Below are 26337 nucleotides of genomic sequence, written 5' to 3'. Positions count from 1 at the left end.
GTGTGGCCTCAGCTGTGGACAGCATCAGAAAGGGGCCAGTGTGGGCTTTGAGAAACGACCGAAAACATGCAGTTATAGCTTAGGCTCTGTGTCCCTCACCAGAGATATACTGGTTTCTGTTTCTCCACTCTGGGTGATAAACCAGCAGGATTTAATTCTGCAGAGTGCATCTGGGAGGTCAAAGCAGTCTGTGCTGGCTTCTGTCTTCATGTTCTATAGCTGCCTTGACATCTTCACACCCAGAGTAGCTTGAAGCTTAGAAACCCGCTCTCTGATCCTGGAGACTAGACGTCTGAAGAAGGAGCAGAGTCAGAGACTCTGGGGAGTCTGTTTTCTAGGCCTCAGCTAGCTGGTGGCCAGCACCTCTACCGTTCATTACAGAGTGCTCGATTCTGTGTGTGTCTGCAGTCAGATTTCCTCTTTTCAGGACAGTGACGGTTGTGTCGGGACCCACTCTAACCTAGTATTACTGTTTAACTGTTACATTATTTGACTGCAACAACATAGATGCTAAGTTATACCTATGGTCACATGCATAAGAACTATAGGTCAAGGTGTAAGCAAGGGTAATTTTTGTGTTTGCCTGTATGTTCATGTGTGTTCAGGCACGTGTGTGTGTGTGTGAATGCATCTGCCTGTGGGCAGGGGACATGCGAGAGGACAACCTCAGGTATCATTCTTCATTCAAAATCACAAGTTTGAAAGAGTCTTCTTCCACACTATCCCCCTGGGATGTTCAGTCACACACAATCCATGCCCAGTCCCATCTCTGGGTACTGGGTTGAAGAAGGTGTTTTAAAATGTGACTGAGCAATGAAAGGCACAAAGGCTAATGGAGACACCTGTGTCACCATCACTCTGCAGTCTGTGTCCCTCCCTCACCACCACTGCCCAGCCGCCCCGGAGGTCTACGTGAGGAAGCTTTCATTTGCATACTTTCCTTTGATTTTTGGTGTTGAGCCTTCTCTCCTGCCCTGCACACCTTTCTTAACACTTGAACTGCACACATTTAGCAGCAGACAGCTTCAACTTGCTCCATTGATCTAAATTTAGATACTTTGGTTGTCTATCTGCTCTTAATGCCATTTCTCTGGCTGGATCTGTATTGATAGATGTCCCTCTCGTCCTTCTCTGTGGCAACATTTTGTCATGGCCTTTTCTTGTTTCTTTCTTTTCTTTTGAAAAAGATGAATCTATTTTGTTTTATCTGTATGAGTGCTCTATCTGCACGTACACCTATATGCCAGAAGAGAGCATCGGATCCCATTATAGACGGTTATGAGCCACAGTATGGTTGCTGGGACTTGAACTCAGGACCTCTGGAAGAGCAGACAGTGAACTGAGTCATCTGAATCACTAAGCCATCTCTCCAGCCCTCTTCCTTGTTTCTTTTGTGATTGCTTATTTTAGGCAATGATCAAAGGTAAAGATTTGGTGATTTGAGAGCTTCTCCCAGGAGTACTAACCTTCATGATGCCATAGGAGCTTCCAAAGGAGAAAGGTAACTAACCATCACTCCTACCCAGCCACCATGCCCAAGAACCACAGCACACAACCACCACGGCTAGCCCTCAGGGGCAGTAGTGAGATGAATACCTTGGCAGTAACCTTCGGCTCTCTAACTGGATTTAGGGCCTGCTCAAAAAGAGGGAAATCATACCTAGTACTGGAAACCTAGCCAACCACTTAATGCTAGTGAAGTCGTGGATTTTGGAAGAAAACCTGAACCACCCCTTTACTAAATCAACATAATACATACTAAATGTTTGTGTTTATAGCTGCAGATAAGTATCGTTCTCATTCATCATCAAGAAACTTCTCTTTGTATTAAAAAAAAACAAACAAATAAACAAAAGACAATCAAAATGCAGAGTTGTGGAGCCTGGGCATAAGAGATACATCTACAGTGTGACTCCCAAACCTGAGGCTCAGGGATCGCTGTGGAAGGGGTACAGGAACATCATCAAAAGCTAGAGCATCAGGGGTGTTGCCGTGAGATTGCATCTCTTGGTAATGTCAGAAGCTTTGCCCATGAATTCTTACCAACAGGACTGCCCAAATATGAGATGAACAAGGATCAGACCATCGGCAGGCTAAAGCGGTCTTAACCCTACACAAAGAACTCTAAGCAACTAGGAAGTACTGAAGGAGGGAGAAATGGTCTTCCCCGGGGAAAAGCACATCAATGGCTGTCCAGTGCCAAACGGTCAGCCCTCAGAGCATACATACGAGTAACATCATGCAGACTGAGAAGGTTGCATTTGTATATTTCAGGACATATATGTGGAAAGAGACAGGGAAGGGGGTTTTGAGATCAGGTGACATGGGCTCAAACCCTATTTCTCCAACTTATATCACAAAACATCTCTACGACTCTATTTCCTCCTTCCCAAAGTAGACGGTGGTGTCTCTCTCCCTGCCCACAGAGGGATGAGAAGAGCCCAAAAAGGACGATTCCCATTCAAGGTTCTAAAGGTGCCCGGTACTTATGGACAAGTACTCACACTTCACTCCTCTTCTTGTCCCTTCCCTGGGTTCATCAGGAAAGTCCTAATGGACACCAAGGTCAATGGCCCATTCTGTGCTCAAAGTTCTCAGATGAATGTCAAAGCAACTGTGCCAAGTCCCAGCAATGACAGAGAGACATTTATCCACTGCAGTAAAATGACAGTCACCCATCCATTCACAGAGGTTTTCAGTTCCTTTCTGAGCCATTTATTTGAGAGAATTCTGTGTATGTGTGTGGGGGTGCGGATGTTCATGTCTATGCAGGTACCTGTGTGAGCGTAAATATGAAGACCAAAGGTCTTAGTATTTGCTGTCCCTTAAAGGTCATCCATCTTGGTTTGGGGAACAGGTCTCTCACTGGCCTGGCACTCACCGATCAAGGCAAACTGGCAGTCCAGCAAACCTCAAGAATCTACCCGTCTCTGCCTCTTTGAAGATGGGGATTACAAAGATAGACAGCCACACTCAGCTTTCTTGTGTGGGCGCTGGGGATTGAACTTAGGTCTACCTATCTACAAGGTAAAGTGCCTTATAATTGAGTTGTCTCCTTAGCCTGAGAAATGTCTACTTTAATGAAAAGAAAAAACAAAGAGTTTAACTTTCCAGGTGCCTGCAGACAGAACACGGTAGCACATGGGTAGAGAAACTTAAGGGCCAACAGTGTTCTTGTGTCTGTGACTGCTGATGACTATGCGCTGTCTCTATACCAGAAAGCTGTGCCTGCTGTCAGACCTTCTGGAGTCTCTTGGCTACTTGCCTGGCTCTGTTGCGACATCCCCTATCATTATTACCGAGTATTGTTATGAAACACAATTGGTTACAAAATAGGACTTAAGCAAATAATCCATTGAATTACCTGAATTTATATTTTGCCACCATTTCATCAAATCCTGGGATATCTGACCCAGTGTTGAACAAGATTTACTTCAAATGTTACAGCATTTTGAATTACCCAAGTGTTCTATTCTCTATTATAATACTGGTGGATTTAAATACAGAAGTGGCCATACCTTCTAAATGGAAATTGCTATACTAGCCTATCTGGCTTTTAAAATAGTTTTCACATTTTTCTTGTTCATGATTTCCATCAGCAATAACAATGAATCCCATTCCAAGAAAGGTGCCCTAGTGAGAACTAATTTGACTTCAGTCCGTACTCTGGCAGAAAGGTATTCATATAAATTTGAAAAACACACAAAAGTCAAACTGCAACCATCTCAAGTCCAGACAAAGCACACATGCAAAGACGTGTGTGGGGGTGAACACACTGCTAGCCTAAACCCATGCATTGTCCATTGCAGACCTTAGAGTCTACTATCAGCATAAAAATGGATGAGCTGAGTACCCCAAATAAAAAAGCAACTTACTACTAAAAGCAGATCAAATATCTCAAAAAAAGAGAAATAAACCCAGACATGTCTTGCAATGTAAAACACTATTGATTTCATTAGTAAAGGGCACATTATACAGGAGCAATTCTTTTGTTACAATGGGACTTCTAGACTGGCTTTACAGCCTTCTGCTGTGATGACCCTCCCCCATCACGGCTTTGTCATCTGTTTCCTGCTTGATGTCCTTGCAAATTCTCATGGGTTAGTCTAACATGCGTCTATCAAATACCTCAGACTGTTCCGTGCTCAGCTACCCAGGGGGATGGGGAAACCTACTTACTTCTCAGAGCGTATTCTTTGGGCTTCAGTGAATTCAGATCAGAAAGGAATTCATCAGTATGTTGCATGCACTTGAGAGAAATGTTTCTTGCAGTAGAAACAAAAGGGAACAGAGCTTGCAGGCAAGCTAGCAAAGTGAAGGCCATCATTTCTCAACCTGTCAGGATGGCCTTCCCCTCTTAGACAAAGAGCCTAATATTTATGAACCGGTTGTCTATAATGTGTTGGGGGTAAATGTGATGCCTCTCACTCCTTAACAAGCAGAGAGACAAACCGCATCTCCTCGGCCACCTGCAAAGCGGACAGATAAACCATGGAAACCAGTCTATATACAATTTGTTATTGTTGAGTGGGTCCGGGCTGTGGATGTGGCGCCATTGGCCACCTGGCTCCCTTTAGTTATGCAGATTAACACGTCCAGCTCACAAGAATCAGACCCGGGCTCTCTCTGGATAGATGGTCTCCCAGTCTCTCTGGGTTTAAAAACAAAAACATGTTGATGACGTGGGGCAGCAACATTTGGTTTTTGCCCAAGAATGATGATAATAAAGTCAGGCTGTAAAGCAACTGGCAGAAAGGTAAAGAAACAAAACCAAACCAAACCAGGGCTTCTCTGCTACATCAGCGAAGGTTATACAACTCTTCATGGATTTACTGTACTCTGTAAGCAGCGTCAGCTTGGGAGTGACGCGTGTGCCCGTGGGAAGGAGTTCTCACTCCAGGCAGATGCACACACACCCACACACGAAGGTTTAGAACACACATCCGGGAGGGGAAGTGATGCTGACTCTTCACTGTGCTCTAAGAAAGCAGAATGTGTGGGTCACAAGGTGAACAGTCTCGCTCCAGAAAGGCTGTCTTTAAATAGTAACCACTGTGTCTTCACTCGAAGAGCCGCGCGTCCGCACACCTGGTTCACACTGCGGAAATACATCCTGTGCGTAGCCGTGACTCAGTTGCACATTCTGCTAATGCTCAGAACACCTTCTAGTATCCTAGGCTTCAGGTCTTGCCTCATAAGAGTACACACAGGTGTACACATATATACTGGCACACACTTTCCCCAGTGTCTCTTGCTTCCTTTGTTCTCTCAGGACACCCTATCTGGAGAATTCTCAGCAGCCTCCTCGGAAGCTGTATGTTTCTTCTTCTTCTCCTTCTTCTTTTAATTAAAGTGCAGTGTTTATTCCTGGACACAACGATGTATGCTCTAAGTGCCAGCACTCAGGAGGCAGGTGCAGGTGTATCTGTGAGTTCAAGGGCAGCCTGGTCTATAGTGAGACCCTGTCTAAAAAATAAAATAAAAAGGTGTGTCTGTGTGTTGTATATTCACAGTGTGCAAACATGTAGAAGTCAACAGGCAACTTTGATGGATTTTGTTCACTCCTTTTACCTTTACGCAGGAATCCAGGGATCAGATTCAGGTTGTCAGGCCTCTATGGTAAGTCTGTCACCCCCTGAACCTCTCACGGTCAGTTTCTACTTAATCTTTAAGTCACTGTTGGCTCCTTTAGGAAACCCTCCTGGGCTCCCTCTTAGGTAAGACTAGGGCACGAGAACAGCCATGTCCCACTGGCTTTGCACACTCAGTACTCCATATGACAAGGTTTATTCTTCAGCTCTGTCAGGCGCTGGTACAGTATTTAGCATTCTTTTCTGGTCTGGGGACTGCACCTAGGGTATCATGCCTGTTGGGCAAGCACTCTACTGGTAAGCCCTCTTTTTACTTTTTATATTGAGGCAGGGTCTTACCAAGTTGCCCTGTCTGCCCTTGAACTCACTGTAGAGCCTACACAGCTCTCCAGTGGCTGTCCACCTTCCTTGTTCTCCCAAGCAGCTGAGTCCACAGGCTTGTGGTCCAGGCCTGTTCCAGGCTAGCTTAGTTTTGCCATCTGTAAACATCACAAAATTGTCAGCCTTCCACAAGGGTTTGTAAAATTAAGTTAGAGCTCTGGACACACAAGCATTTAAACTCTTCAGACCTATGCATTCGGTATAGGACAGTTAGTTGTCAGTGCTGGTTTTATTTTGCTAATCACCTCCCTAGTGTGTGTTGTTTTTAAGTGTGTCGAGGGCTGGGACCAGGGCAGACTGCTTGCCTTACATAAAAAAATGATGTCCTAAGCTCAATACTAAGTACTGTACCCCTACACGAACAAGTGAAAAGGGAATTGGACAAGAGAGAGAGAGAGAGAGAGAGAGAGAGAGAGAGAGAGAGAGACCTAGCTAATTTGAGTATTTATGAATGATTAAACAGAAATGTCTTTGAACCCTGACTTTATTCATAAAATGGTTGTTGGTATACACTCAAAAATCAGAATGACAGGGGCTGAGGCTACATGTAGCTCATTTGGGAGAGTGCTTGCCTAGCGTACAAGAGGCCCTGGTCTGCATCCCCAGCACCATATAGACCAGGCAGGATGCCATATGCCTGGAATCCTAGCCCTGAAGAGGTAGAGGTATGTGGATCAGATGTTCAAGGCCAGCCTAGCCACATGAAACAGTCTCAACAAACAAACAAAAAACTTACTTTCGGATAACTAAAAGTTTAAAGATCCTTCAGATGTTTGTCCCAACTCCTAAAAAAAATAAAATAAAATTATGACTAGTCAAAGTTTAAGGAAACTCAATCATTTCACAAGGATATTTTAGGCCCCTGATTTATGCAAGACATGGGGCTGGACACAAAAATAGGACAGGAAAACAAATATTGCCTTCCTTTCCTGCCGACGGCCTCATCATTTCCTGTCTCAGTAACTGTCAGCTGACTAATGCTCTGAACACCAAGGTCATTCCCTTCTGAAGCCGCTATGCAAATGAAAGGCCACGAGACCTCACCGTCTGGCTGTGGGCTGGGGCAAACATGGATCTGCTGTGGCTGACTAAAGTACGCGTCAGTGAGTCAGAGGACGTGTCATTGGCCTTACTGCTCTGGGATGGAGACATGAGAAGCAATGGGTCTTTGTGTTTGGGAGAAAGCAGAGCCTTGGAAACGCTGAGAAAGCTCATGCAGAGTGTGACAGAGACAACTAGCTTCAGGCAGGGGTGATGGGGGAAGAAATATAACCGGGAACAAAGGGGGAGGTTAGTGTAGCAGGTGCGTGCAGCTTCATTCATCCATCCATCCATTCATTCATTCATTCATTCGGTTATGAATTCACTCTTCAAGACAGACAAGTTCTTGCTAAATGACCCAGACTAGCTTTGTGTCCATGATCCTCCTGTCCCAAGCACTGGGATTTCAAGTGTGAGATACCACCACCGTCTGGCAGCGGTTTAGTGAAGGAAACAGAGAAGGCTCTTGAGGCGGAGCTCTTCTGGGCTACACAGAAAGATATAGAAAGCCTTTCTGAAAATAACTGGGGGAGAGCATTGCACAGGAAGGCTTAGCAAGGGCCAGAACTGGTCCCAATGCCTGGGATGAGGCTGTGAGGGCTGCATGCAGAGAACGGGGGAATCTGGTGGCAGGATGTGGGGGAAGGAGATGGGGATTAACTTCATTTCCAGTTACCCTGGTGGAGCTCTTCTAAAATAACCAGCATCCATATGTTTGGTTGGTGGGCATCTTGTTCAGAGGGTAGCAGAGTTCAAATTTCAGTGTCCCACGGTGTGGACATCCACATTTGCTCCGAAGAGCCCTTTAAGAATTTTGGGGAAGCGAGGGCTGAAGACATGGTCCAGTGGTTAAGAGCACTGACTGCTTTTCCAGAGGTCCTGAGTTCAATTCCCAGCAACCACATGGTGGCTCACAACCATCTGTGATGGGATCCGATGTCCTCTTCTGTATATGAAGACAGCCACAGTGTACTCCTATACATAAAATTTTTAAAAAAATCTTTAAAATTTTTTATTTTTAAAATTATGTGTGGGTGTGTGTCCGTGTGTGTCTGTGTGTGACTGTGTGCATGGCAGTGCAGGTGCCCATGGGGAACAGGAGAGGATGTCAAGTCCTCTCCTGGAGCTGGTATGTAGAAGCCACCCAAATTCACATTCCCCAGTACTCCCAACCACAGAGCCATCTCTCCAACTTCAGCTTATGGGTCCCTTAAAGGCCGTCAGCCTCTATCCCTCTGAGCAAACCAAGGGCCACCACAGCCATGGCCACCAGCATGAATACATCTGAAATCCCCGTTTCTACAGGAGAGTCAAGCAGGAGAGTGAGGGTAGGGCAGTGGGCTCCAGGCCTCCAGAGGAGTGGACCACACCTGCCTCCTGCCAAGAACCAAACTACGGCCAGCGGGCTTCCTAGCGCAGCTCTGCCTCACTGGTCCTTGTCAACCCTACACTGTCCCACTCAGCCAGCAGGTCTGTGCCTGCCCTGTTCTCAGCCACACATGATCCTCGCAGAACTAACCGGTCGGACTGAGTCTGACAGGACATGAACAGGCGAGAACTGAGAGGAATGTCTGTCATGGGGTAGAGACTCTAAATACAGTATTTTTTCAACATGGTCTTGCAAACATGGTGGCTGTTCTTGGGTTTAGAGACGGCTGTGACACGGTCGTGCACTGTATACCTGTGAGAAAAGCTCCAGACTAAGCTGTAGAGACATCTAGCTAAGTAATAGTTCCTCTAAGGTTCCTTTAGGGTCGTGTCGTGACTCACAGCAACCCTTACACACTGAATTAGGAAGCTGGTCAAGAATGTTTTCTGGGAAGTAATGTTCTACTTCCTCAGGTTAAAATATGTGTGTGTGTGTGTGTGTGTGTGTGTGTGTATGTGTGTGTGTGTGTGTGTGTGTTTATCAACTTGAAGCCAGGAAGATGTAATTCCAGGACAAACCTGGTGATCGGAGACCTTGTTTGACCCTCTGCCTACCTGAAAAAGTACTGCACAGGCTGTTATTAGACAGGTAGCCTTCAGCCTATGTCCTCTTCTGCACTTTTATCCTGGCAATGAATAGCCATGCTTGCTACTGAGGGTCCCTGTTCCATGACTGTCTGCCCAGAACTGCTTATCCTTCTCATGCCTGAGGGTAGATCTGCACTTGGCTAGCACCTGAGTTCCTCAACAGCCCTTGTTCCAGTGGGAGGCTTTGTAGAATCTCTTTCTGAAGTCTCTTAAAGTCAAACCGTTCCAGGACTAGGGGTGCTGGCTTGGTGGTTAAGATGCCTGCAGAGGACCTAAATTTGAGACTCATCACCCATGTCAGGTGGCTCACGGCCACAAATGACTCCAGATCCCAATGGAACTGCACTCATCGTGCAAACCCATACATATACGTAACTGACTGTAAAGTTAAGATTTTAAACTATCATTGAAGTTAAGCCTCTCTCTAATGCAGTGTCCTGCTGGCAAATTCATTTGAAAATCTACAAGATCTAAGTCAGATACCCCAGATCTGCCCTTCCAAAGAAGAGAGAAAACATCAGTTAGCAGATGGTCAGGAAGAGAGAGAGAAAGAGAGAGAGAGAGAGAGAGAGAGAGAGAGAGAGAGAGAGAGAGAGAGAGAGAGAGAGAGAGAGAGAGCTGGTTATACAAGTTTCATCACCTAATAGATCGAGGGGGTGAAGCTTTGTTTGCAATGGGGTCTCCCTCTGTGTAGCACACTTTGAAACCATTATAGCTCAGGTCAGCTTTCAAAACCATGGCTATCTTCTTCCCCCAACCTTCCACATTCTGGGGTTACTGGTACGAGGTTTAGCATGATGGCTGCATCCTATGAGATTTAGTATGACGGTACATCCCCAGGACCCATTAGGACTTTGGAGAATGCACAGAGAAAACTGACATTAACCACATTTCAAATTTAGCCTCATGTTCAAGCCACATGGACCAAGGCCCATATAATTAGAATGAGTGTTTTGGGGGGAGTGGTAACTATAGAATAATAACTGGCTAACCCAGAAGTGCTCCCAAAGAAGGAGAGAATCATGTATTGCTCTGCATTTTCCTCTTACAGCTGCTCTTATTGTGGCCCACAGGCTTTGGTTGTCTTCCTTTTCATGTAGCCAACTTCCTGGTTTCCTTTGTAATTTCTAACTGGATATTTCAAGATGTCTCTGATTATCTTCCTGAGCTGTGGCCAGAAAAGGCACTCGCTGTTCTTAGTCCTTACAAACTTGTTGACACTCGTTCTAAAGTAACAGTCCTGGAGAATGTCTCCTGCGTATATAACCTGGTGATGCTGGGCGAAATGTACTGTCAATGTTTTTGTTTTTTAGATCCATTTGGTACAAAGTCCAATGTTTCCCCAATAGCTTGGTCTGGGAGTAACCATCACTGACTCTGGACATTAAACCCCTGCTATATTTCTAGTACAGCATCTCTCTCTCTCCAAATCTATTAACAGCTTATTAGTATGCATAGGGGCTTAGTGCTGGGTGCATTTACATTTACAGTTGGCACAATCTGTGGATGAAATCCATCTTTTTCCTTACAGATCCTTTTGTCTCTTTAGTTTTCCACTTAAGTTTATTATGACTTAATAGCCCCAACGCCCTCATGTCTCCTGTATGCATAGTCAACCATTTCCATTTCCAGTCCTTGTGTACCTGCGATGGTGATTCTCCTGCAGGGAGCATACAGTTGAGCTTTTATTAAAAGCTTGCTGCTTCATTGAGGAACATAACCAGTTGGTACACAAAGCAGCAGTGGTAGTCAAGAACTTGTGGTTAACGGGGGCTCATTTGTTTCCTGGCTTGAGGGTTCTACTTCAGCATCTTCCGCTTGCTGTCTTCCTTTGTGGTCTAGTGGTTTTCTGTTGTGGTAGCTTTGAGTCCCTGTGTATGTTTTGTGCATCTACAGGTTATGTAACCACACCCGTTATGTTTATAATTGACTTGGTACTGATGTGAGGCTCATAGTGTGGGGGTTGGGGGGAGATACCAAGGAGAAAAAGGTCAAATGAACCATTTAAGGAGGGCAGAACTGTGCTTGACGAGGAACCAAGGTTTTACTAGAAGGCCTAAGGCTCAGCGCTACTGTCTGAGCATTGCAGCATCTGAAACCCCATGGACCTGGCACACTGTACTGTCAGACCACCTTCCTGGGTAAAGAGACCTACAAGTCAGCGAATTCTTCAGCACATTTCCTTTATTTCCTCTCCCACGTTGGCACTTTTTAAGTGCTCCCAGCAGGAGTCTATTAATACATCTTATGTTCGAACTAGCTGCCCACCGCTGTCAAGTGCAAATTTCACTGTTGGTCAGACCTGGAGATGGGATCACACAAGCCCAGAGATGCTGGCGAAATGCAGCTGCCAAAGCCACCCCGTAGGAGGTGCAGTCTTCAGATTTTACACGGTGGAAGGGAGGAATCTGCTGGGTGTGTGGCCATGTGGACGGGTCTATGCTTTCCTCTTTGTCTTTTCTTGTCAGTATCACGGGCTGCTATTCTCCCCTGGGCATTGCTGTTACTGTTACTGTTAACACAGAGTTGTCCAACTAGAGACACAGACCTGTCTTAAATGCGTATCTAAAACTCAAGTCAAGCTCTTCTCTTAGTATTTCATCTCAATCTCCAGCTTGAAATATGTTTGCGCTTTCTAATGCAACTTCTTTTCCTGCGTTTTAGTGTATGAAACGCTCTTCTCCCTAATTCAGAAAACTGGATCACAACAGAAGCCTCTGGGTCCACACTGCATCCCTGGCTCATGCTGCGCCAACACACAGCTCCAGCAACAATTCCTGTCATGGCCGTCATGGGAAGATAGCTCTTCCTGACTCTGCAGGGACACACTGCTTTTCCCAACTGTTACTTCTGGACCAACATCCCCCTTGCAGTTCCCAGACCAGTGGAAAAATGGGGTGAGGTGTTAGGAAGCCATACCTCCCTCAGTCAACTCACAGTAATCACAGGAAATAAGAAAAATGCAAAAAAAAAAAAACAAAACAAAACAAAACAAAAAACCTGACATCTAGTTGCTCAATCTTCTCTCAAATGTCCACGCTTAGCATCAGTAACTACAGAGAGATAACGGTCAAAATGCTCCCTTCTGGCTTTTCCAGGACTCTGGTCCCCTATCTAGAATGTCTACAAAGCCACCACTGGGCCCTCTCACTGTATCTCTGGATTTCTTCAATGGCTGCTACAAGCTCCAGGTCCTAATCACTGCTGTATTCCGGGAAATTTCCTCAAGATCTGTCCTTGAGTTCATCAATTCTGGCTGGCCACGCTTTCCTGCAAGGCACAGCCCTTGAATGCCAGTTCCATGACCTGGGTTCCGATTTCTGTTGTGAGCCTCTGTGCATTTTAAAGAGCCATTCTTGTAACCCTTCAAAACTAAACGTTTAACAGGTCTTAATTCTACATTATCAAGAGATCTTGGCTATTTAAAAGTAGAAGCACTTCCAGGTTATCTTGTAAAAGCTGTAGTGTAGGCCTGGAGAGATGGCTCTCAGTGCTTCTGAGCTTCTGCCTCTGCAGAGATCCTGTGTTTGGTTGCCAGCGACATACTGGGTACCTGGTTTGCAGGCGCCTGTAACCCAGTTTCCCAGACCGGACAGCCCTGACCTCTGTGCAGCACCTGTGCGCAAATGTCTGCTCACACAGACAGACAAGCATGTAAGTAAAAATAAAATGTCTAAAAAGCCAAAGTTCCCCAAACAAAAGTTTGACTATGGTGTTTTTGCACATAACTTTATTTGTTGAATAAATGAATATTTGTCAATATGTACATAACCACAGAGAGTGGGGCGTAGACCGAGAGCAAAATATTTGGGTTCTAATATGCAAAGCCACTTACCAGCTATGGGGGGGTCAGGCGAAGAGCTGAACCGGAGCGCAGCTTCCCCAACTGGAAGCTGTACAGACCTGCGTGGCGGCCGCGCAGGCTTATTGCAAGGTTCAAATGGGAGCAGTGGAGATGTAACACGCAACAGCAATTACACTTCGAGCTGAGGAACATGTCACACCCTTGGGTTGTACCGATGGAGTCGACAGAAAGCGGCTGAGGAGAGAGCTGACCGCCGACGAGAATGAGAAGCCATTCTTCAGAGTGGAAAGAATGCTGCAGTATTCCGCAGCCTGGCCCCAGATGAGTCACTCCCCAAATTTTAGGATGTCAGAGACCCACCAATAACTCTATTGAAGAAGCTCAAGGGCCAGATGTTCCTCGTTTATTTACACGTGAAATGGGTTGAATACAGTCACGACTGTGCAGGGTGCACACCCGACAGCAGCAAGACCTCTCAAGGAACCGAACATGGACTACAGTCTAACATGCACGTGTCTATGTACACAAATGCATTGCTTCCTTTAGGAAGACAAAAGTACAAAACGTATTGGGAGATAAATACAAGATACAAAATGCAACGGAAAACACAAAACAATAACCAAAATAGATAGCTTTCTCAGAGAACGATACAGGGGTGTGACGTGGAGCACCTAGGCAGTGCTCCAGTCAGGCGGCCGTGAAAGGGTGCTGAAACGACTCCAGAAGCCTGGTGGCTCTTCTGTGGCCAGCTGCAGAGTATAGGCTGCTGCATTGCTAGGTCAGTGGTGAGGCTGTGCATCCCGACGCTAAGTACCAGAACATTTGGCAGTAGCACCCAGAACAGGAAACACCAACCGTGTAGACACAAAGGGTTAAGTCAACCACGCCTTTCCGTTCCTGTCAAGAGCCAAAGAAATACTTGATACTCTTGTAGTATGTGTCTCTAGAATAGTTGGTGAGTTCCATGACAAAACCTGACACAGAGCTACAGGACCACCTACGACTTTCAACTTGACCACAGGCTAGCCTTTTCTTAGCCTGCCTCCTCGTGCCCTGTAAGTTAGCCTTGCAAACTCACCCAGAAAAATGGCCAGCTCCATTTTCTCCCCGTTATGAACCCCTTCTTTCTCATTCTCCCAGTTGGAATTAAGGATGCCTGCACTCCCTACTGGATTCCTGGCCTCTTTTACCCACTGTGGAAGAGGAGGCCTGTAAGGCTGCTTCAGACGCTGTCTGGGATGGCTCGGGCTACGCCCTCACCTGGGTGGTGCTGTCCTTGGAGCCCTCGGTTGCTAGGCGCAGGCACGCTGAGTGTGGTGCTAAGACACTTAAAAGTTGCTAGTGTTGTGAGACCCACGATCACCTATAATTTATGTGGCGAGTTCTAAAAATTAAAAACACTAAAAAAGGCATGAAAGCCTGTAATTACTGAACTCATTCAAATTCGTAACATACAAAATGGTTGGTTTGAATTCAGGAACTGCCCCTGTTACTAAGAACTCCGTTTTAAAGAAACAGTACAAAAAAAGAGAATCCTAACACACACCCACACACACACAAAAAAAAAAAAAAAACCAAAAACAAAAAAACCAAAACCTCAAAACATTTTCCACCAAATACTGATACAAACATGTAACAAAGAGTATAAAACGTTATTTAAATATATACAAACTCTTTAAAACTCAAATACTGCCTGAACACTTATGGGAAGGAATCCATCTGAGGTGAGAGGGCCAGAGTCTATTTCGACAGCTTAGACAGTGCTGTTAACTCTGTTATACTGCAAACTTTTGGTAACAAAAACGTCTTGTTTTCAATTCCTATGTGGAGAGGGGTTGCTCTCATGGGAGTTCTGTGGCTATTTTTCAGCTGAACTCATTCTTTTGGATTTGATGAAGGCCATGCCATGTGTCCTCATGTGTGTGTTTAAGGCAGCTTCCGTTTCAAAAGTTTTGGCGCACACTTTGCACTTCCTGTCTGACACGGCACCCTCAGCAGCCTCGTCCTCAGGGCTGGGCTTATTCTCCTGCTGGCTGTCCTCTCCGGCCCCGTTCTGCTTGGACACGGGCTGCGGCTCCTTCAGCTTGTGCACGATGAAGAGGTGCCTGGACAGGGAGACATGGGACGTGTAGCAGAGCCCGCACTCGCGGCACTGGTAGGAGGAGCCGTCCGACTTGTGCTGAGGGATGTGTTCATGGAACTGCAGCAGGTTCTCGGTGGTGAAGCCACACACGGCACACTTGTGGACCTTAAAGACATTGATTTTCAGTTTCTTCAGTGGCTGAGTGATGGCTCCTCTGGGAGGCCTGAACTCTAAAACCGGCTCCTCCAACTTCCGCTTGGGACTGGGAACCTTTGTTGGGGTGGCAAGGCGGGACCAAGATAAAAAAAAAAGATACAACTGAAGATGGTGGTTTTTATGCCTGACATAAGCAGATACTGGCTAGAGAAGGACTGGAGGCCTAACGGTGTGAATTCCCACTATTCCACTGCCCCACAAATAGGAGGCATTTCCATGTGTCTAGGAGTCACGGTGCACAGCAGTGCCTTCATGGCCTTGGGCTGCAGGGGAGCAGCAGCAGCGTAGGCCTTCCACACTTCAGAAGACAGAGCAAGGGCATAGGGAAAGGGCTCCTGTGGCAAAACACGGGGGGGGGGGGGTCATGGAGGGTCATGACGGGTGATGAGTGAGCCTTGTTCTGACACTAGAAGTTAAGTGTGAAAGCTCAAGTGGGAGCAAGGCCTGCATGCTTAGAGGACAGTGTGTTGGACAGAAACAGGAAATACAGCACACTTAGGCCAAGGGAGAGAGAGGAGTGCCTACCTCATGGGAGAGGACATGGGACACATGGTTTTATTGTGACTAGAGGGGACTAAGAGACCCCATGGACCCAGCACTGGTCCTACCCCAGCAACTGTCCTTCTAGTTCTCTTTGTCACATGTCCCCTCTGGAGCTGCTTTTTTCCTTCTCTAGCTCTCTAAATCCCAGATGCCTCCACTTCTGCATCCTCTGGAATAGGGCACACTCTGTGGTCTATATTTGCAGTTATCTCTGAGCACACTTAACTTCCTGTGCGGAAGACCTGTTCTAATGCCACACCCACCTGACTGCCCTGACCAGATGCTCACCCAGTGACTGCTGCTGCCAGATCCTGGCACCAAAGCCAGGGAAAGCTGCCGTGCCGTGCTTTCTGTAACTCTAACGCCATGTGCATGGGCTCCGGCATAGACCCACGTCAGCTGACCAAGGCTCGCTACCCATAAAGAAAGACTATGGTGTGGGTGTGAAAGCTGATCTTCTCCCTTTCCGGAGTCACTCTGAACACCTGCCACCTCTGACACGGCCAGAATAGCGTCTGATTAATGTGTTTCCTTAACGGACAATTTCCCCAAGTCAATGACATGCCTAATTTTTTGAGTTAGATTAAGAGATCTTTCAAAAGGTTATTTTTCAGGAGCAGTTGGGAGCTGGGAAGGGCTGCAAGGACAAGATCTGACTCGAGCTATGACTACACAAGATGCTGCTGCGAGTGACCAGGGAACACTAGTCAGCACAGGTGAGAGCAGAGCAGAGATGTCTGACCTTGGCATCCTCCTTTATCTCCACTTCCTCCTCATTGGTCACGTCATCGCTCAGCTCCTTTACGTCAGGGTCCTTGATCCCGTGCATCAGCTGAATGTGCTTCTCCAGCATCAGCCTCTTGGTGAAGGTCCGCCGGGAGTCTGGGCAGTGCCTGTGAGCACGAGACAAGAGGGAAACCATGGCTGCCGAGGGCTACCCGCTGCAGAGGCTCAGGAAGGCAGAGCTGACACCGGGGCCTCCAAACAGAATAAGCAGTGCTCTGACTCCCGTGCCCTACCGTGAAAGGTCCTACCCCTAGGCTTCTGTAAAAGGTACTGATTAAAGGAGCGCATTTCCGTGTGTGCATATCACATGTGCACAAGTACACCCCCTGGAGCTGCAGTTACAGGTGGCTGTGAAGGAACAGCGCTCTTAACGCCTGCACCATGTCTCAAGCGCTGAGACTTCACGGAACAGCCTGCTTCTGTTACACAGAATGTTTGGTTAGGCTTGGCTAAAGCATTACTTAATTTGTAATTCTAGGTGGCTTCAATCTTAAAAACATAACTGGAAAATACTGGATTTCTATTTTCTTTACAGGGGTACAGAGCAGCCCTTGGAGTTTACATGAGAGACGCTTCTGTCTTCTCTGCATGTCAGATGATGTTAGCCTAGATTCCTCAAGGCACAAATGCAACTTGTGTTTGTACCTGGAAATGCTTATATCCATTCATGAGATTAAAATGCAGAGATATCAATGAGAGGTAAATTACTTAAGTTTTGTACACTACAAAAATGATTTCCTGGAAAGGTGTTAATTCACTATTTTCCTAAAACAGTCCAAAACCAACTTTAAACAGGCTAATGGCCACACTGACTATGGGTGTTCTATGTCAGACATAAGGGACAGCACTAAAAGCAGGAAGACAGGACAAAGGGTTAGAGTTTGCGACTAACCTGCACTAAAGAGTGAGAACCTCTCTCTAAAAGCACCCCCCAAAACAAAACAAAAACATAAAACCCAGTGCCTTGTGAAGGGTGTCAGTATCTCCCATCTTTAGAACCCAATTTGTTACCTTTAAAGGCATCTGGGGATTTGTTAATGACCGTCCCCAGATGCTGGTGACTTCATATTAGAGACCCTCTGTGGGGAGGCAGCAAGAGCTGTTCTAAAGCATAAAAGATTTGATCTCTTTTCCTTTGTGTGTGTGTGTGTGTGCGCACGTGCACACTCAGCTTGTGCATACTATGGTACATGTGTAGGGCCAGAGACAACCCTGTAGAATCAGCTCTTCCCTTCACCCTAAGCGGCTCTGGGGATTAACCCTGCACTGTCAGGCTGATGGAGTGAGCATCCTGGCTCACCGAGGAGAGGCATCGAGGCATCAAACTGGCTCCCTTATGGGGTTTGGCTATTAGTCAATCAGCTGGGGGTGGGGAATCTCTTACTGTGTCAACACGGACTTTGTGATGTTGTGGCCTCACACATTGCTCCACACGTTCATTTTCTATCTAGAAAATGTTCTCTAACTGCCCAAGGCTCAGCAAACTCTCATACCACCATGAGGCCCGTGGAGCCTGAGTCTGAGCACAATCGCTGGGTTCCACTGGCTCTGCACCTGCCCTCGCTCTCCATCCCTCCCTCTCCCTATATTTTATGTGTCAGTGTTTTGTGGGCATGTATGTGTGCACCAAATGCATGCTTGGTGCCTGTGGAGGTCAGATGGACGTACTGGATTCCTTGGAACTGGTCACAGTGGTTGTAAATTACCATGTAGCATTCCTAGGTGCTAAGAATCGAACTCAAGTCTTCTGCAGACACAAGTGCTCCTAACTGCAGAGTCATCTCTCCCATCCCTGGTCCTCTTATGAGCAGTGCTTTGTCCTGTCAGGTCACTTTACATGTGAGGATTGACAGAGAGATACAGATTTCCCACTGACAATAAACCACAGCCTGCTCATCTCATACAAGAGGCAATGTATGGCTGACTGCTGGTGGGTGAGTTTACATTGGCCCTTCACACCCTCACATGTGATCCCAGCCAACAGTGATACTTCTAACTTAGGGGGCAGGCTGCAGTCAGATGGCCACAGTCTGGGCTACAGCTAAGTGTACAAATGAGACCCCTTTTTAGCTTACCACCGAAGTAGATCAACCCCAAATCTATATAGCACATGATCCAGTCAATAAGTGAGGGGCATCTCATCCACTGTGCACATGGAAACACAGCCTATACAAACATGCCCTACTTAGTAACAGAACACTGTTGCTAAACATGCTTGTGTATGTGTGTGTGTGCATGAGTGCATGTGACACCACTCTCTTCCTTTACATGTGATGAGGGGAACACACACACAGAAGCAGGATACAAGTGAGACCATAGCAGAGGATGAATCAAAAGTAAATAGCAAAACCCGAGAAGCTTCTTGGGCTACAACCCTTTCTCTGTGCGCCCATGGCAGACAGTGAGACTTACGAGCAGGCGTAAACCTTCCTGATGCCTTTGTGCTTGATGCGGTTGTGGCGGCACAGGCTGTGGGAGGAGCTGAAAGACTTGTCACACTGGCGGCAGGGGTGCTTCTTCATTTGCTGTGCGGGAGAGAAGAGAGGGCCCCTTAAGACTGTGGAGGCAAAAGTCAACTGATGGACTGATGGGTGTCTCGAGGCAGGGTCTCACTGTGTAGCTCTGGCTGTCCTGGAACTCACTCTGTAGACTCACAGAGATCCGTCTCCCTCTGATCCCCAGGAACTGGAATTAAACATGGGCACCGCTGTGCTTGGATCACCTGACGTATTTAAACTGGCATTTTGCAACACTGGTTATTGAAACATGGGCATGCTAAGTAACTGTTCTACCACTGAGTCACCGTAGCCCTAAAACATCATAAAAACTAACAAAACTATAAAGTTCTTTGAAAAAAATGTAATTATAGGGCTGGAGAGATGGCTCGGTGACTAAGACCCACAGAGTAGTTAAGGGACCAGGTTTTAATTCCCAGCACCCACAGAGCAACTCACAAGTGTCTGTAACTGCAGTTCCAGGTAAGCAGCCACCCTGTTCCAGCCTCTATGGTACTACGTGCACATGATACGCAGACAAACATTCAGGCAAAACACTCATTCACATGAAATAAAACCTCAAATTGCAAAACAGTGCAGTACTGGGTCATCTAGGAAACAGCCCATTTTAGGAGAATGGAATTTTTCATACCCTAAATACTTAACATTTTTTCAATCTACCACGAACACCCAGGTTTTTGTTATAGAATATAAATATTATTTTCAAGAAAATAACTACCGAGCAAAACCATCACTTGAATAGTTGTGAATGAGAAACGTTGCCTTTTCAGTGTGCCATGTTGAATCACTGGCTGGTTTTAAACATTTAAAAACGTTGTTCTTCAGTGGTCACTACTCATTCTATAAGGGAAGTTTTCTAGAAGACCTTGGTTTTGTAAGATGCACATGGTTATCTTGGGAACATAGAACTCTGAAGGGCACTTTCAGTAGGGCTGCCTCCTAATGTGTATGAGAGAGTATTTACAAATGAGATATCATACTGGATGAAAATACTTAAAAACTACTGGTAAAAATAACTCTTTTCATAATTAAGTTTCCAGGCTGGGTTTAAAACTAAGTGGTAGAGTATCTAGCGCATAAGGCCCTAGTTAAATCCCAAGTACTACACAGAAAAGTCTCCCACTTTGGTTAGAGGCAGTGTGCCAGTCAATGTCCCTCTGTGCAGGACCCTTGAAGCAAACTGGAGGTTCAGCTTTAAAAGATAAACTCTCAGCTGTTCCTGTTTCCTGCCATCATGGATCCTAACCCTCTGAAACCATGAGCCCAACTAAATGTTTTATAAATTGTCTTGGTCCTGGTGTAACTGACACCTCCTAAGGATTTCCCCCATAATTTTTATTTTCTTTTAAGATAAGCAATGTAGTCTAGGCTGGTTTCAAATGCATGATTCTCCTGACTCACTCTCCTGAATTCTAGGATCATAGGCAATTTCAGATTACACAGAGCAAACCATTAGTAATCCTTACTCCACTTAAATAGCCAAACAACAAGAGGGAGCAAATATCCACTTCAGAATAAAGCTTTAAGCACAGAATCATCAACAAATAGTTGCTTCGATAACAATATTTTAAAAGCCAGACTTAATTCCCCTATTAATCTTGTATCTATCAGATTAACTTTTGAATTTAGACACAAGAGTGCTTTCTAAACAACATCTCTGTCAAATAGCAGACTCAGAATGTGACATGTGATAGCACCTCTAGAGGGTACAGAGGCGGGAGACTGGACTGCCTGGGACTGGACTTACTATGGTGACGGGTTTAATGTTTTATATTAACATCAAAGACAGCTCTTAATAAGGAAGTGCCAGTGGGGATGCTCTCAGGGGACAGTAGGTGAGAAGCAGCCTTGTTCTGAGTTCATTTTCACAGAGCTAGCAACCTTCGAGGTTAGGAAAACATAAACCTGAACTGTATTCCAAGATGACAACCACGGCTGGGAATATAGCTCAGCTGGTAGAGTCCTTGCTCCAAGTGCACGAACTGTCAGCACCACTTAGACTGTGTGTGGTGGATCTCTGGAAGCAGTCACTCCACTATTTCCTGAGGGATACTCTTGGAACACGCACCTGTTAGCACAGGGGATGACCAAAATGTCTTTCAAGATTAAATTTAATGAGAAGGAGGCAAGGGCATGTTCCACAGATGTTCAAGAAGCCCCCTTGACAGCCATCAGCAAATAGCAGCACGCCGACTGATTCCAAAGCTACACTGAATCAGAACTTCAACTGCATCAGAATATTTCCCAAATCAGGCAGCTCACAACTGCCTAGAAGTTCAGTTCCAGGGGGTCTGATACCTTCTTCTGACCTCAGTGGGCACATACACACATATAAATTAAAATAAATATTTAGAGAACATGAATACAGCTGAGTTAGGCCATGTCAATCAAGATACAGAACGGGTAAGTTACTCTCCACAGTCCCTCGGGCCCTTTGTGTTCAGCCCAGTCCGACAGCTACACCCCCTTCTCTATGCCTCTCATTTTGCTTTGTGTACCTGTAGTGCAAATGGGCCACCCCACAGTGTAACAGGAGCCCAGCACAATGCATGGCTAATTCTCTTTAATTTTCCTTTTCACTTCAGAGAAATGCCCCTCACATATCAATACCCCAGTTGTATAAATGCCCACTTACATAAGTAGACCCTAGTTCACTGGCCCACCTACCAGCTGATGGACATTAAGATTGCGGGTTTGCAGAAGATGATGAATAAAGCTATTGAAAACATTAGGTTGAATGCAAAACTGTTCAATTAATAAACAGTATTTGTGTACAGATGTATCTAACCCCTAATGTTTGGGGTTTTCTTAAAGGAGTGCTTGGGTGTTTTTATCCTCCAAAAGCTCCCTGGGAACAGAGGCTGCCAGTTACACATCATGGGAGCCTTGTTTTTCAGAAGTGCTCGGTACACATTAACTATCCCAACAGTCTATGCGTATGTACTAGAAACATAGCAGTAAGCCCTACCGAGGAAAGGCGACAACCCAGATACGGTATTGGGCACAGAGCAAACTCTACTCAGTACTCAGATGGCAGAGATAGAAGCATGGCTGCCACCGACAGATGGAGGCGTGGAGACACTGGGTGGCTGGAAGGCTTGGACAGCGGGCGGACCCTCCAGGTCAGCTGACGCTCACATCATCCATCTTTCAATCCCCAAGTGAAACACACATTCCGAAGATGGCACTTCCAGACTCTCTGGCCTGCACATCTCTCCATCTTATTATATATAAAATGGCCAGGTGTTTAGTGAACACTTTTAATCCTAGCACTTGGGAGGCAGAAGCAGGCAGAGCTCTGTGAGTTCAAGGGTAGCCTGGTGTAAACATAGTGTGTTCTGGGGTGGCTGGAGCTACAAATGAGACTCTGTCTCAAAATTAATCAATCAATTAATTAAAATAAAAGGGAAAAAAGTAACAAGGCCAGTGGGTAAATGTTCCTGCTGCCAAGCCTGATGACCTGAAAGGGAGAAAACCAACTTCCACAAGTTGTCCACTCCCACACCACTGCACACATAAGTGTGTGCACATTCACGGACATGCACAAGCGCATGCACTCGACACACACACACACACACACACACACACACACACACCCTACTAAATGTAAAAATTAAAAACAAATGCTGACTTCAAAATAGAATAACGATTGCTTCAAACCCTGTCCATCGAACAGTGGTCAGTCTAAAGCTATATTTCATAACACTTCTTTTCTGAATATAGATATTCATTTCTTACTTGTGTCTATAAAAACGTGTATTTTTACTTAGACTATATACAATATATGTTGAGAAAAACTTTAGAGGATTCACTGCATAAGTGGGCCAGAATTTATGTTCTATTCACTGTTGTATTATTTCAGCTTCCTGTTAGGTAGAGATAAATGTCTCTGTACTTAACCGTGGATTCCTAAACATCATCTATGAAGCTTAAAAGCTGTGAAAATCTTGAGGTTCTTTGGTTCTCCTTGACAAAACCTCCTCTGATCCCATCATCACCCATGGGTGTCTATGCACCCATCTCCAGGACGACTCCTGCTCTCCAGTGATCAGTGAAGTCTCAGGAGGGCTGGCCATTTGTGAACTGCCCAATCCAGTCCTTCATGCAGGTTTCCAGGGAGTGAGGGGAGGGAGAGAGGACATCACAGAAGAAGGTCTGGGCTCCATGGTGAGGGCATGTGACAAGACACCTTTTGAAGGCAAGGGTCACAGAGTAGAAGGGTCACTGTGTGGCATGTAAAATCAGAAGGGCCCTGGGCTTGTGGGGTAAGAGAGGATGGGAAGATGGCAGGATCAGCAGAGTTCTTAAAGGTGAAGATCTGCTGGGAGGCTTCGTGGATAAGTTGAATGCAGATGACCACAGGGAGGGGATGAGTTAAGCGCCTTCTGGAGCAAAGTAGAGTTGAGAACAGGAAGAACCCAAGTCACACTTGGAGATCTAGTGCAGCTCAGTGGAGGATTTGCCTGATGTCCCAAAGGATCTGGTTTTTTAAAAAGTTATATTTTAGGTATACTATGAAAGGCCCTTGAAGGTCAACACCCATGTGAAACAGCAAGCCAGGGACAAGAGAGCGAACCATATCAGTGATGCAGACCTAGGACCATGGAGATCTAATGTATTACTGAGTAAGAACCTCCTGAGGCCCGTGGGATGCGTTAGTAAGTAATGGTGCCACAGCGAGGCCTAATAATTTGAGTTCCATTTCCAGAACCTATATGGTTGAAGGGAGAGCAGACTCCCACAGTAGTACTCTGACCCTCACACTTGTACCCACCCTCCTGTGCCCACACACAAAACAAGTATGTCTTTTAAAAAGAACACATTGTCATTTAGAGCTGGATGGGAGGAACCGAGCAGGGGTGTCAATAAAGAAAGGGCACCAGAAGAAAACAGCATCCTATAAGGCAGACATAATCACGAGAAAGCACAGACAAGAAAGCCGCTGCAGACCTTCACAAGTCAGCACTGAGGAAATGGAAGGGTGGGTCAGGCCAAGGTAGAAGGACGGGGCTTACGGAGAGAGAGACCAACTTCGAGAAGAGTAACGGTAAAGGGATATTGTAGTGAATGAACAAAAATAAGGGGAAAAGAATGATTACAAGACGGAAGCACTCCTGCCCAATGTCCTGAGAGCAGAATCCAGTGCTGGGGGGGCAGGGTGGGGTGGGGGTAACCAACAAGGCCCTGGGAGCAGGCAGGCAGCCTACACCAATCGGGAGCAAGGGCAAGACAAGCTTTAGAAGGACACAGCCAACCCAGGCCCCAGGCAGCTCAGACAGTGGTCCCTGCTGCTCCCCAACACACCTCAACACCTGGCACTCTAGCAACAAAGGACCCTGCCAGTAATGGGTGCACACCAGGATCTCAGCCTGTCTCTGACACCCACTGCTCTCCAGGACATCTGCTGGAGCCAGCACCCCTGTGCTGTCCCCCACCACCACAATGATGTGAACACGGTGGCTTGCTGTGTCCTGGGGGTGGGACTTGCTGAGTGCTTGCTAACTCCACCAGCTCAGCAGAAGATCATCAGCATAACCTGGCTTCGTTGAATGTACCTGCTGTGGAGCTGGGCATGTGTGGCATACTTGGGAGCAGAGGCAGGTGGATCTCTTGAGTTCAAGGCCAGTTTACACAGCAACAGCCAGGGCTCAGAGCCCTGCCCAAGCTCTGTTCAAGACAGAGATGGAAAGGTAAAACAGCTGAGAAGTTACAATTTTTGTTCTGCTGTTACAGTAAGAGATACCATTGCCTGCTTTATGATTTTACAAATGCCTGGGAAAAGTCGACGATGCAGAAGACAGTGGGTAAGGTTGTACGGTCCTTGAACAGTCTGCAGTGGGGCTGGAGATGCGGCCAGCATTACCCTTGGGACAGAAAGACCCAAGACTGAAGGAGCACTTCAGTGGCCATCTCTTCTTACATGCAGACAGAACCCAAGCCTCACATTGGATACTGGAGACAGTGCGACCCCGTCCTTTACACTTGTTCCCAGAGCTCCCGCTGAGCAGCTTTCAAGAGCAAGGCCTTGGGTCTTGCTCCTCACGGCCCCACTCTTCCCATACACAGTCAGGCACATTATACCCAAACATGCCTTGCTGGCTGCCACTAGCCTTCTTGTCAGTCTAAACCACATCCACACACTCTCAAAGATGCTTGACTTACATTCAGGTCCCTCCCACACATCCTTCAAAGATGCTCAGGGAAAGCTTTTTTTTTTTTTTAAGACACTCGCCCTGAAGTTTCCTAACCCCTATCCCCAACGTGGGCGGCAGCCTTCACATCTGTTTCCTTGTACTGAGACACAAGCTCAATGGTTCTCTAAGAATCATCAGGGATTTTATTGTTAGGCCTGTCCCCATTAACATCAGACTTGTACTGTAGTGTTTACTGTGCTCACCAGGCCTTTACAAGCAAACTCCTAGCTGGAATCTGAATTCAATACAGCCCTCAGTGATCATTTCCTTTCATTCTGTCTGTGATTCCTCAAGATGTCTCCCTTCTACAGAACAGTTTCAGTTTTCATGACTTATTCCACTTCTCATGGGTACTCTGTAATGTGTAAACATTTTCTAAACAGAAGTGGTGCATCCAGAAGAAAAACGCTTGCAAATTACACATTCCCACTGTCCCCTGCTTACACACACAGCTCCAGAATGCGGAGGTTCTAAAAACAGGAAGAAAAAGACTGAACACCCCCAGTATGAAAGTCAACCAACGAAGTCAGTGTAAATACTCCAAAATAAAAAACAGAACAAAATAAAATCCTAAGTCTGAAACATGCTCTGGTCTTCAACATTTTGGATAAGGAATATTCAAGCTATAGCACACACTAATAACCTAACTGGTACTTTTTGTAAAGTCTAAAACCTAGTATATTTCTAAAAATGATGCTTTCTAGAAAACAAGAAGTTTTTTTTTAATAAGACAGGCACTGAGATTTACATAAACAATACCTTAGTAGATAATTTTTAAATTCACTTAAAATTACTTGTGAGCATACCTAAGGAAGCAAGAGTCACAAGTATTGCTTAATATTAAGATTGATATCTGGATACATGAAAAGCAATGTTGTATGTGTCCTAATGTTTTCTTGTTAGGTCCTGCTACATAATGGTAACTCCAGTTACAGTTAGCAAAAGATAGAAAATAAACCCACTGACGCCAGGCACCCTTGCTCACTGGGCAGATGACCCTTTCTACACACAATAAACAAGCATCCTTTCCCTAACATTCAGAACATGGCCATAAGCCCTTAACCCTCATAGGAAGACATTAACACCATGGGAACTGATGTGATCTTTCTGTTCCAATTCCACCATTTCCAAGATAGTACATATAGCATGATCTGCCCGCACATGG

At 45.9% G+C, this 26337-nt stretch overlaps 2 protein-coding genes across 5 annotated transcripts in view; both read right to left on the bottom strand.

Moving 5' to 3' along the window:
- Positions 1 to 4327, bottom strand: part of LOC308423268 (O-acyltransferase like protein) — a gene marked incomplete at both ends in the record, with an annotated part of 38766 nt that extends 34439 nt beyond the window's left edge. The window contains one exon of the mRNA XM_080919975.1: positions 4180 to 4327. Coding sequence (XP_080776101.1) covers positions 4180 to 4327 — 148 coding nt within the window. The remainder of the gene's footprint in view (positions 1 to 4179) is intronic.
- An 8480-nt stretch (positions 4328 to 12807) lies between these two features.
- The window catches only part of ZNF532 (zinc finger protein 532), a 103353-nt gene continuing 89823 nt past the window's right edge, over positions 12808 to 26337 (bottom strand). For 3 of the 4 annotated variants that reach the window (XM_080920186.1, XM_080920185.1, XM_080920187.1), the window contains 3 exons: positions 18875 to 18987; positions 16419 to 16569; positions 12808 to 15187 (listed from right to left, as the gene is read on the bottom strand). In XM_080920186.1, coding sequence (XP_080776312.1) covers positions 14693 to 15187; positions 16419 to 16569; positions 18875 to 18987 — 759 coding nt within the window. In that variant the 3' untranslated portion in view covers positions 12808 to 14692. Of the gene's footprint in view, positions 15188 to 16418; positions 16570 to 18874; positions 18988 to 26337 lie in introns of those variants that run through there. The other variant, XR_013975108.1, reaches the window with a different exon arrangement.

Source organism: Micromys minutus (genome assembly GCF_963924665.1).
Source record: "Micromys minutus genome assembly, chromosome: 8".
NCBI classification, from domain to species: domain Eukaryota; kingdom Metazoa; phylum Chordata; class Mammalia; order Rodentia; family Muridae; genus Micromys; species Micromys minutus.
The sequence above is the reverse complement of the archived record's forward strand: the minus strand, read 5'-3'. Positions and strand labels throughout refer to the sequence as shown.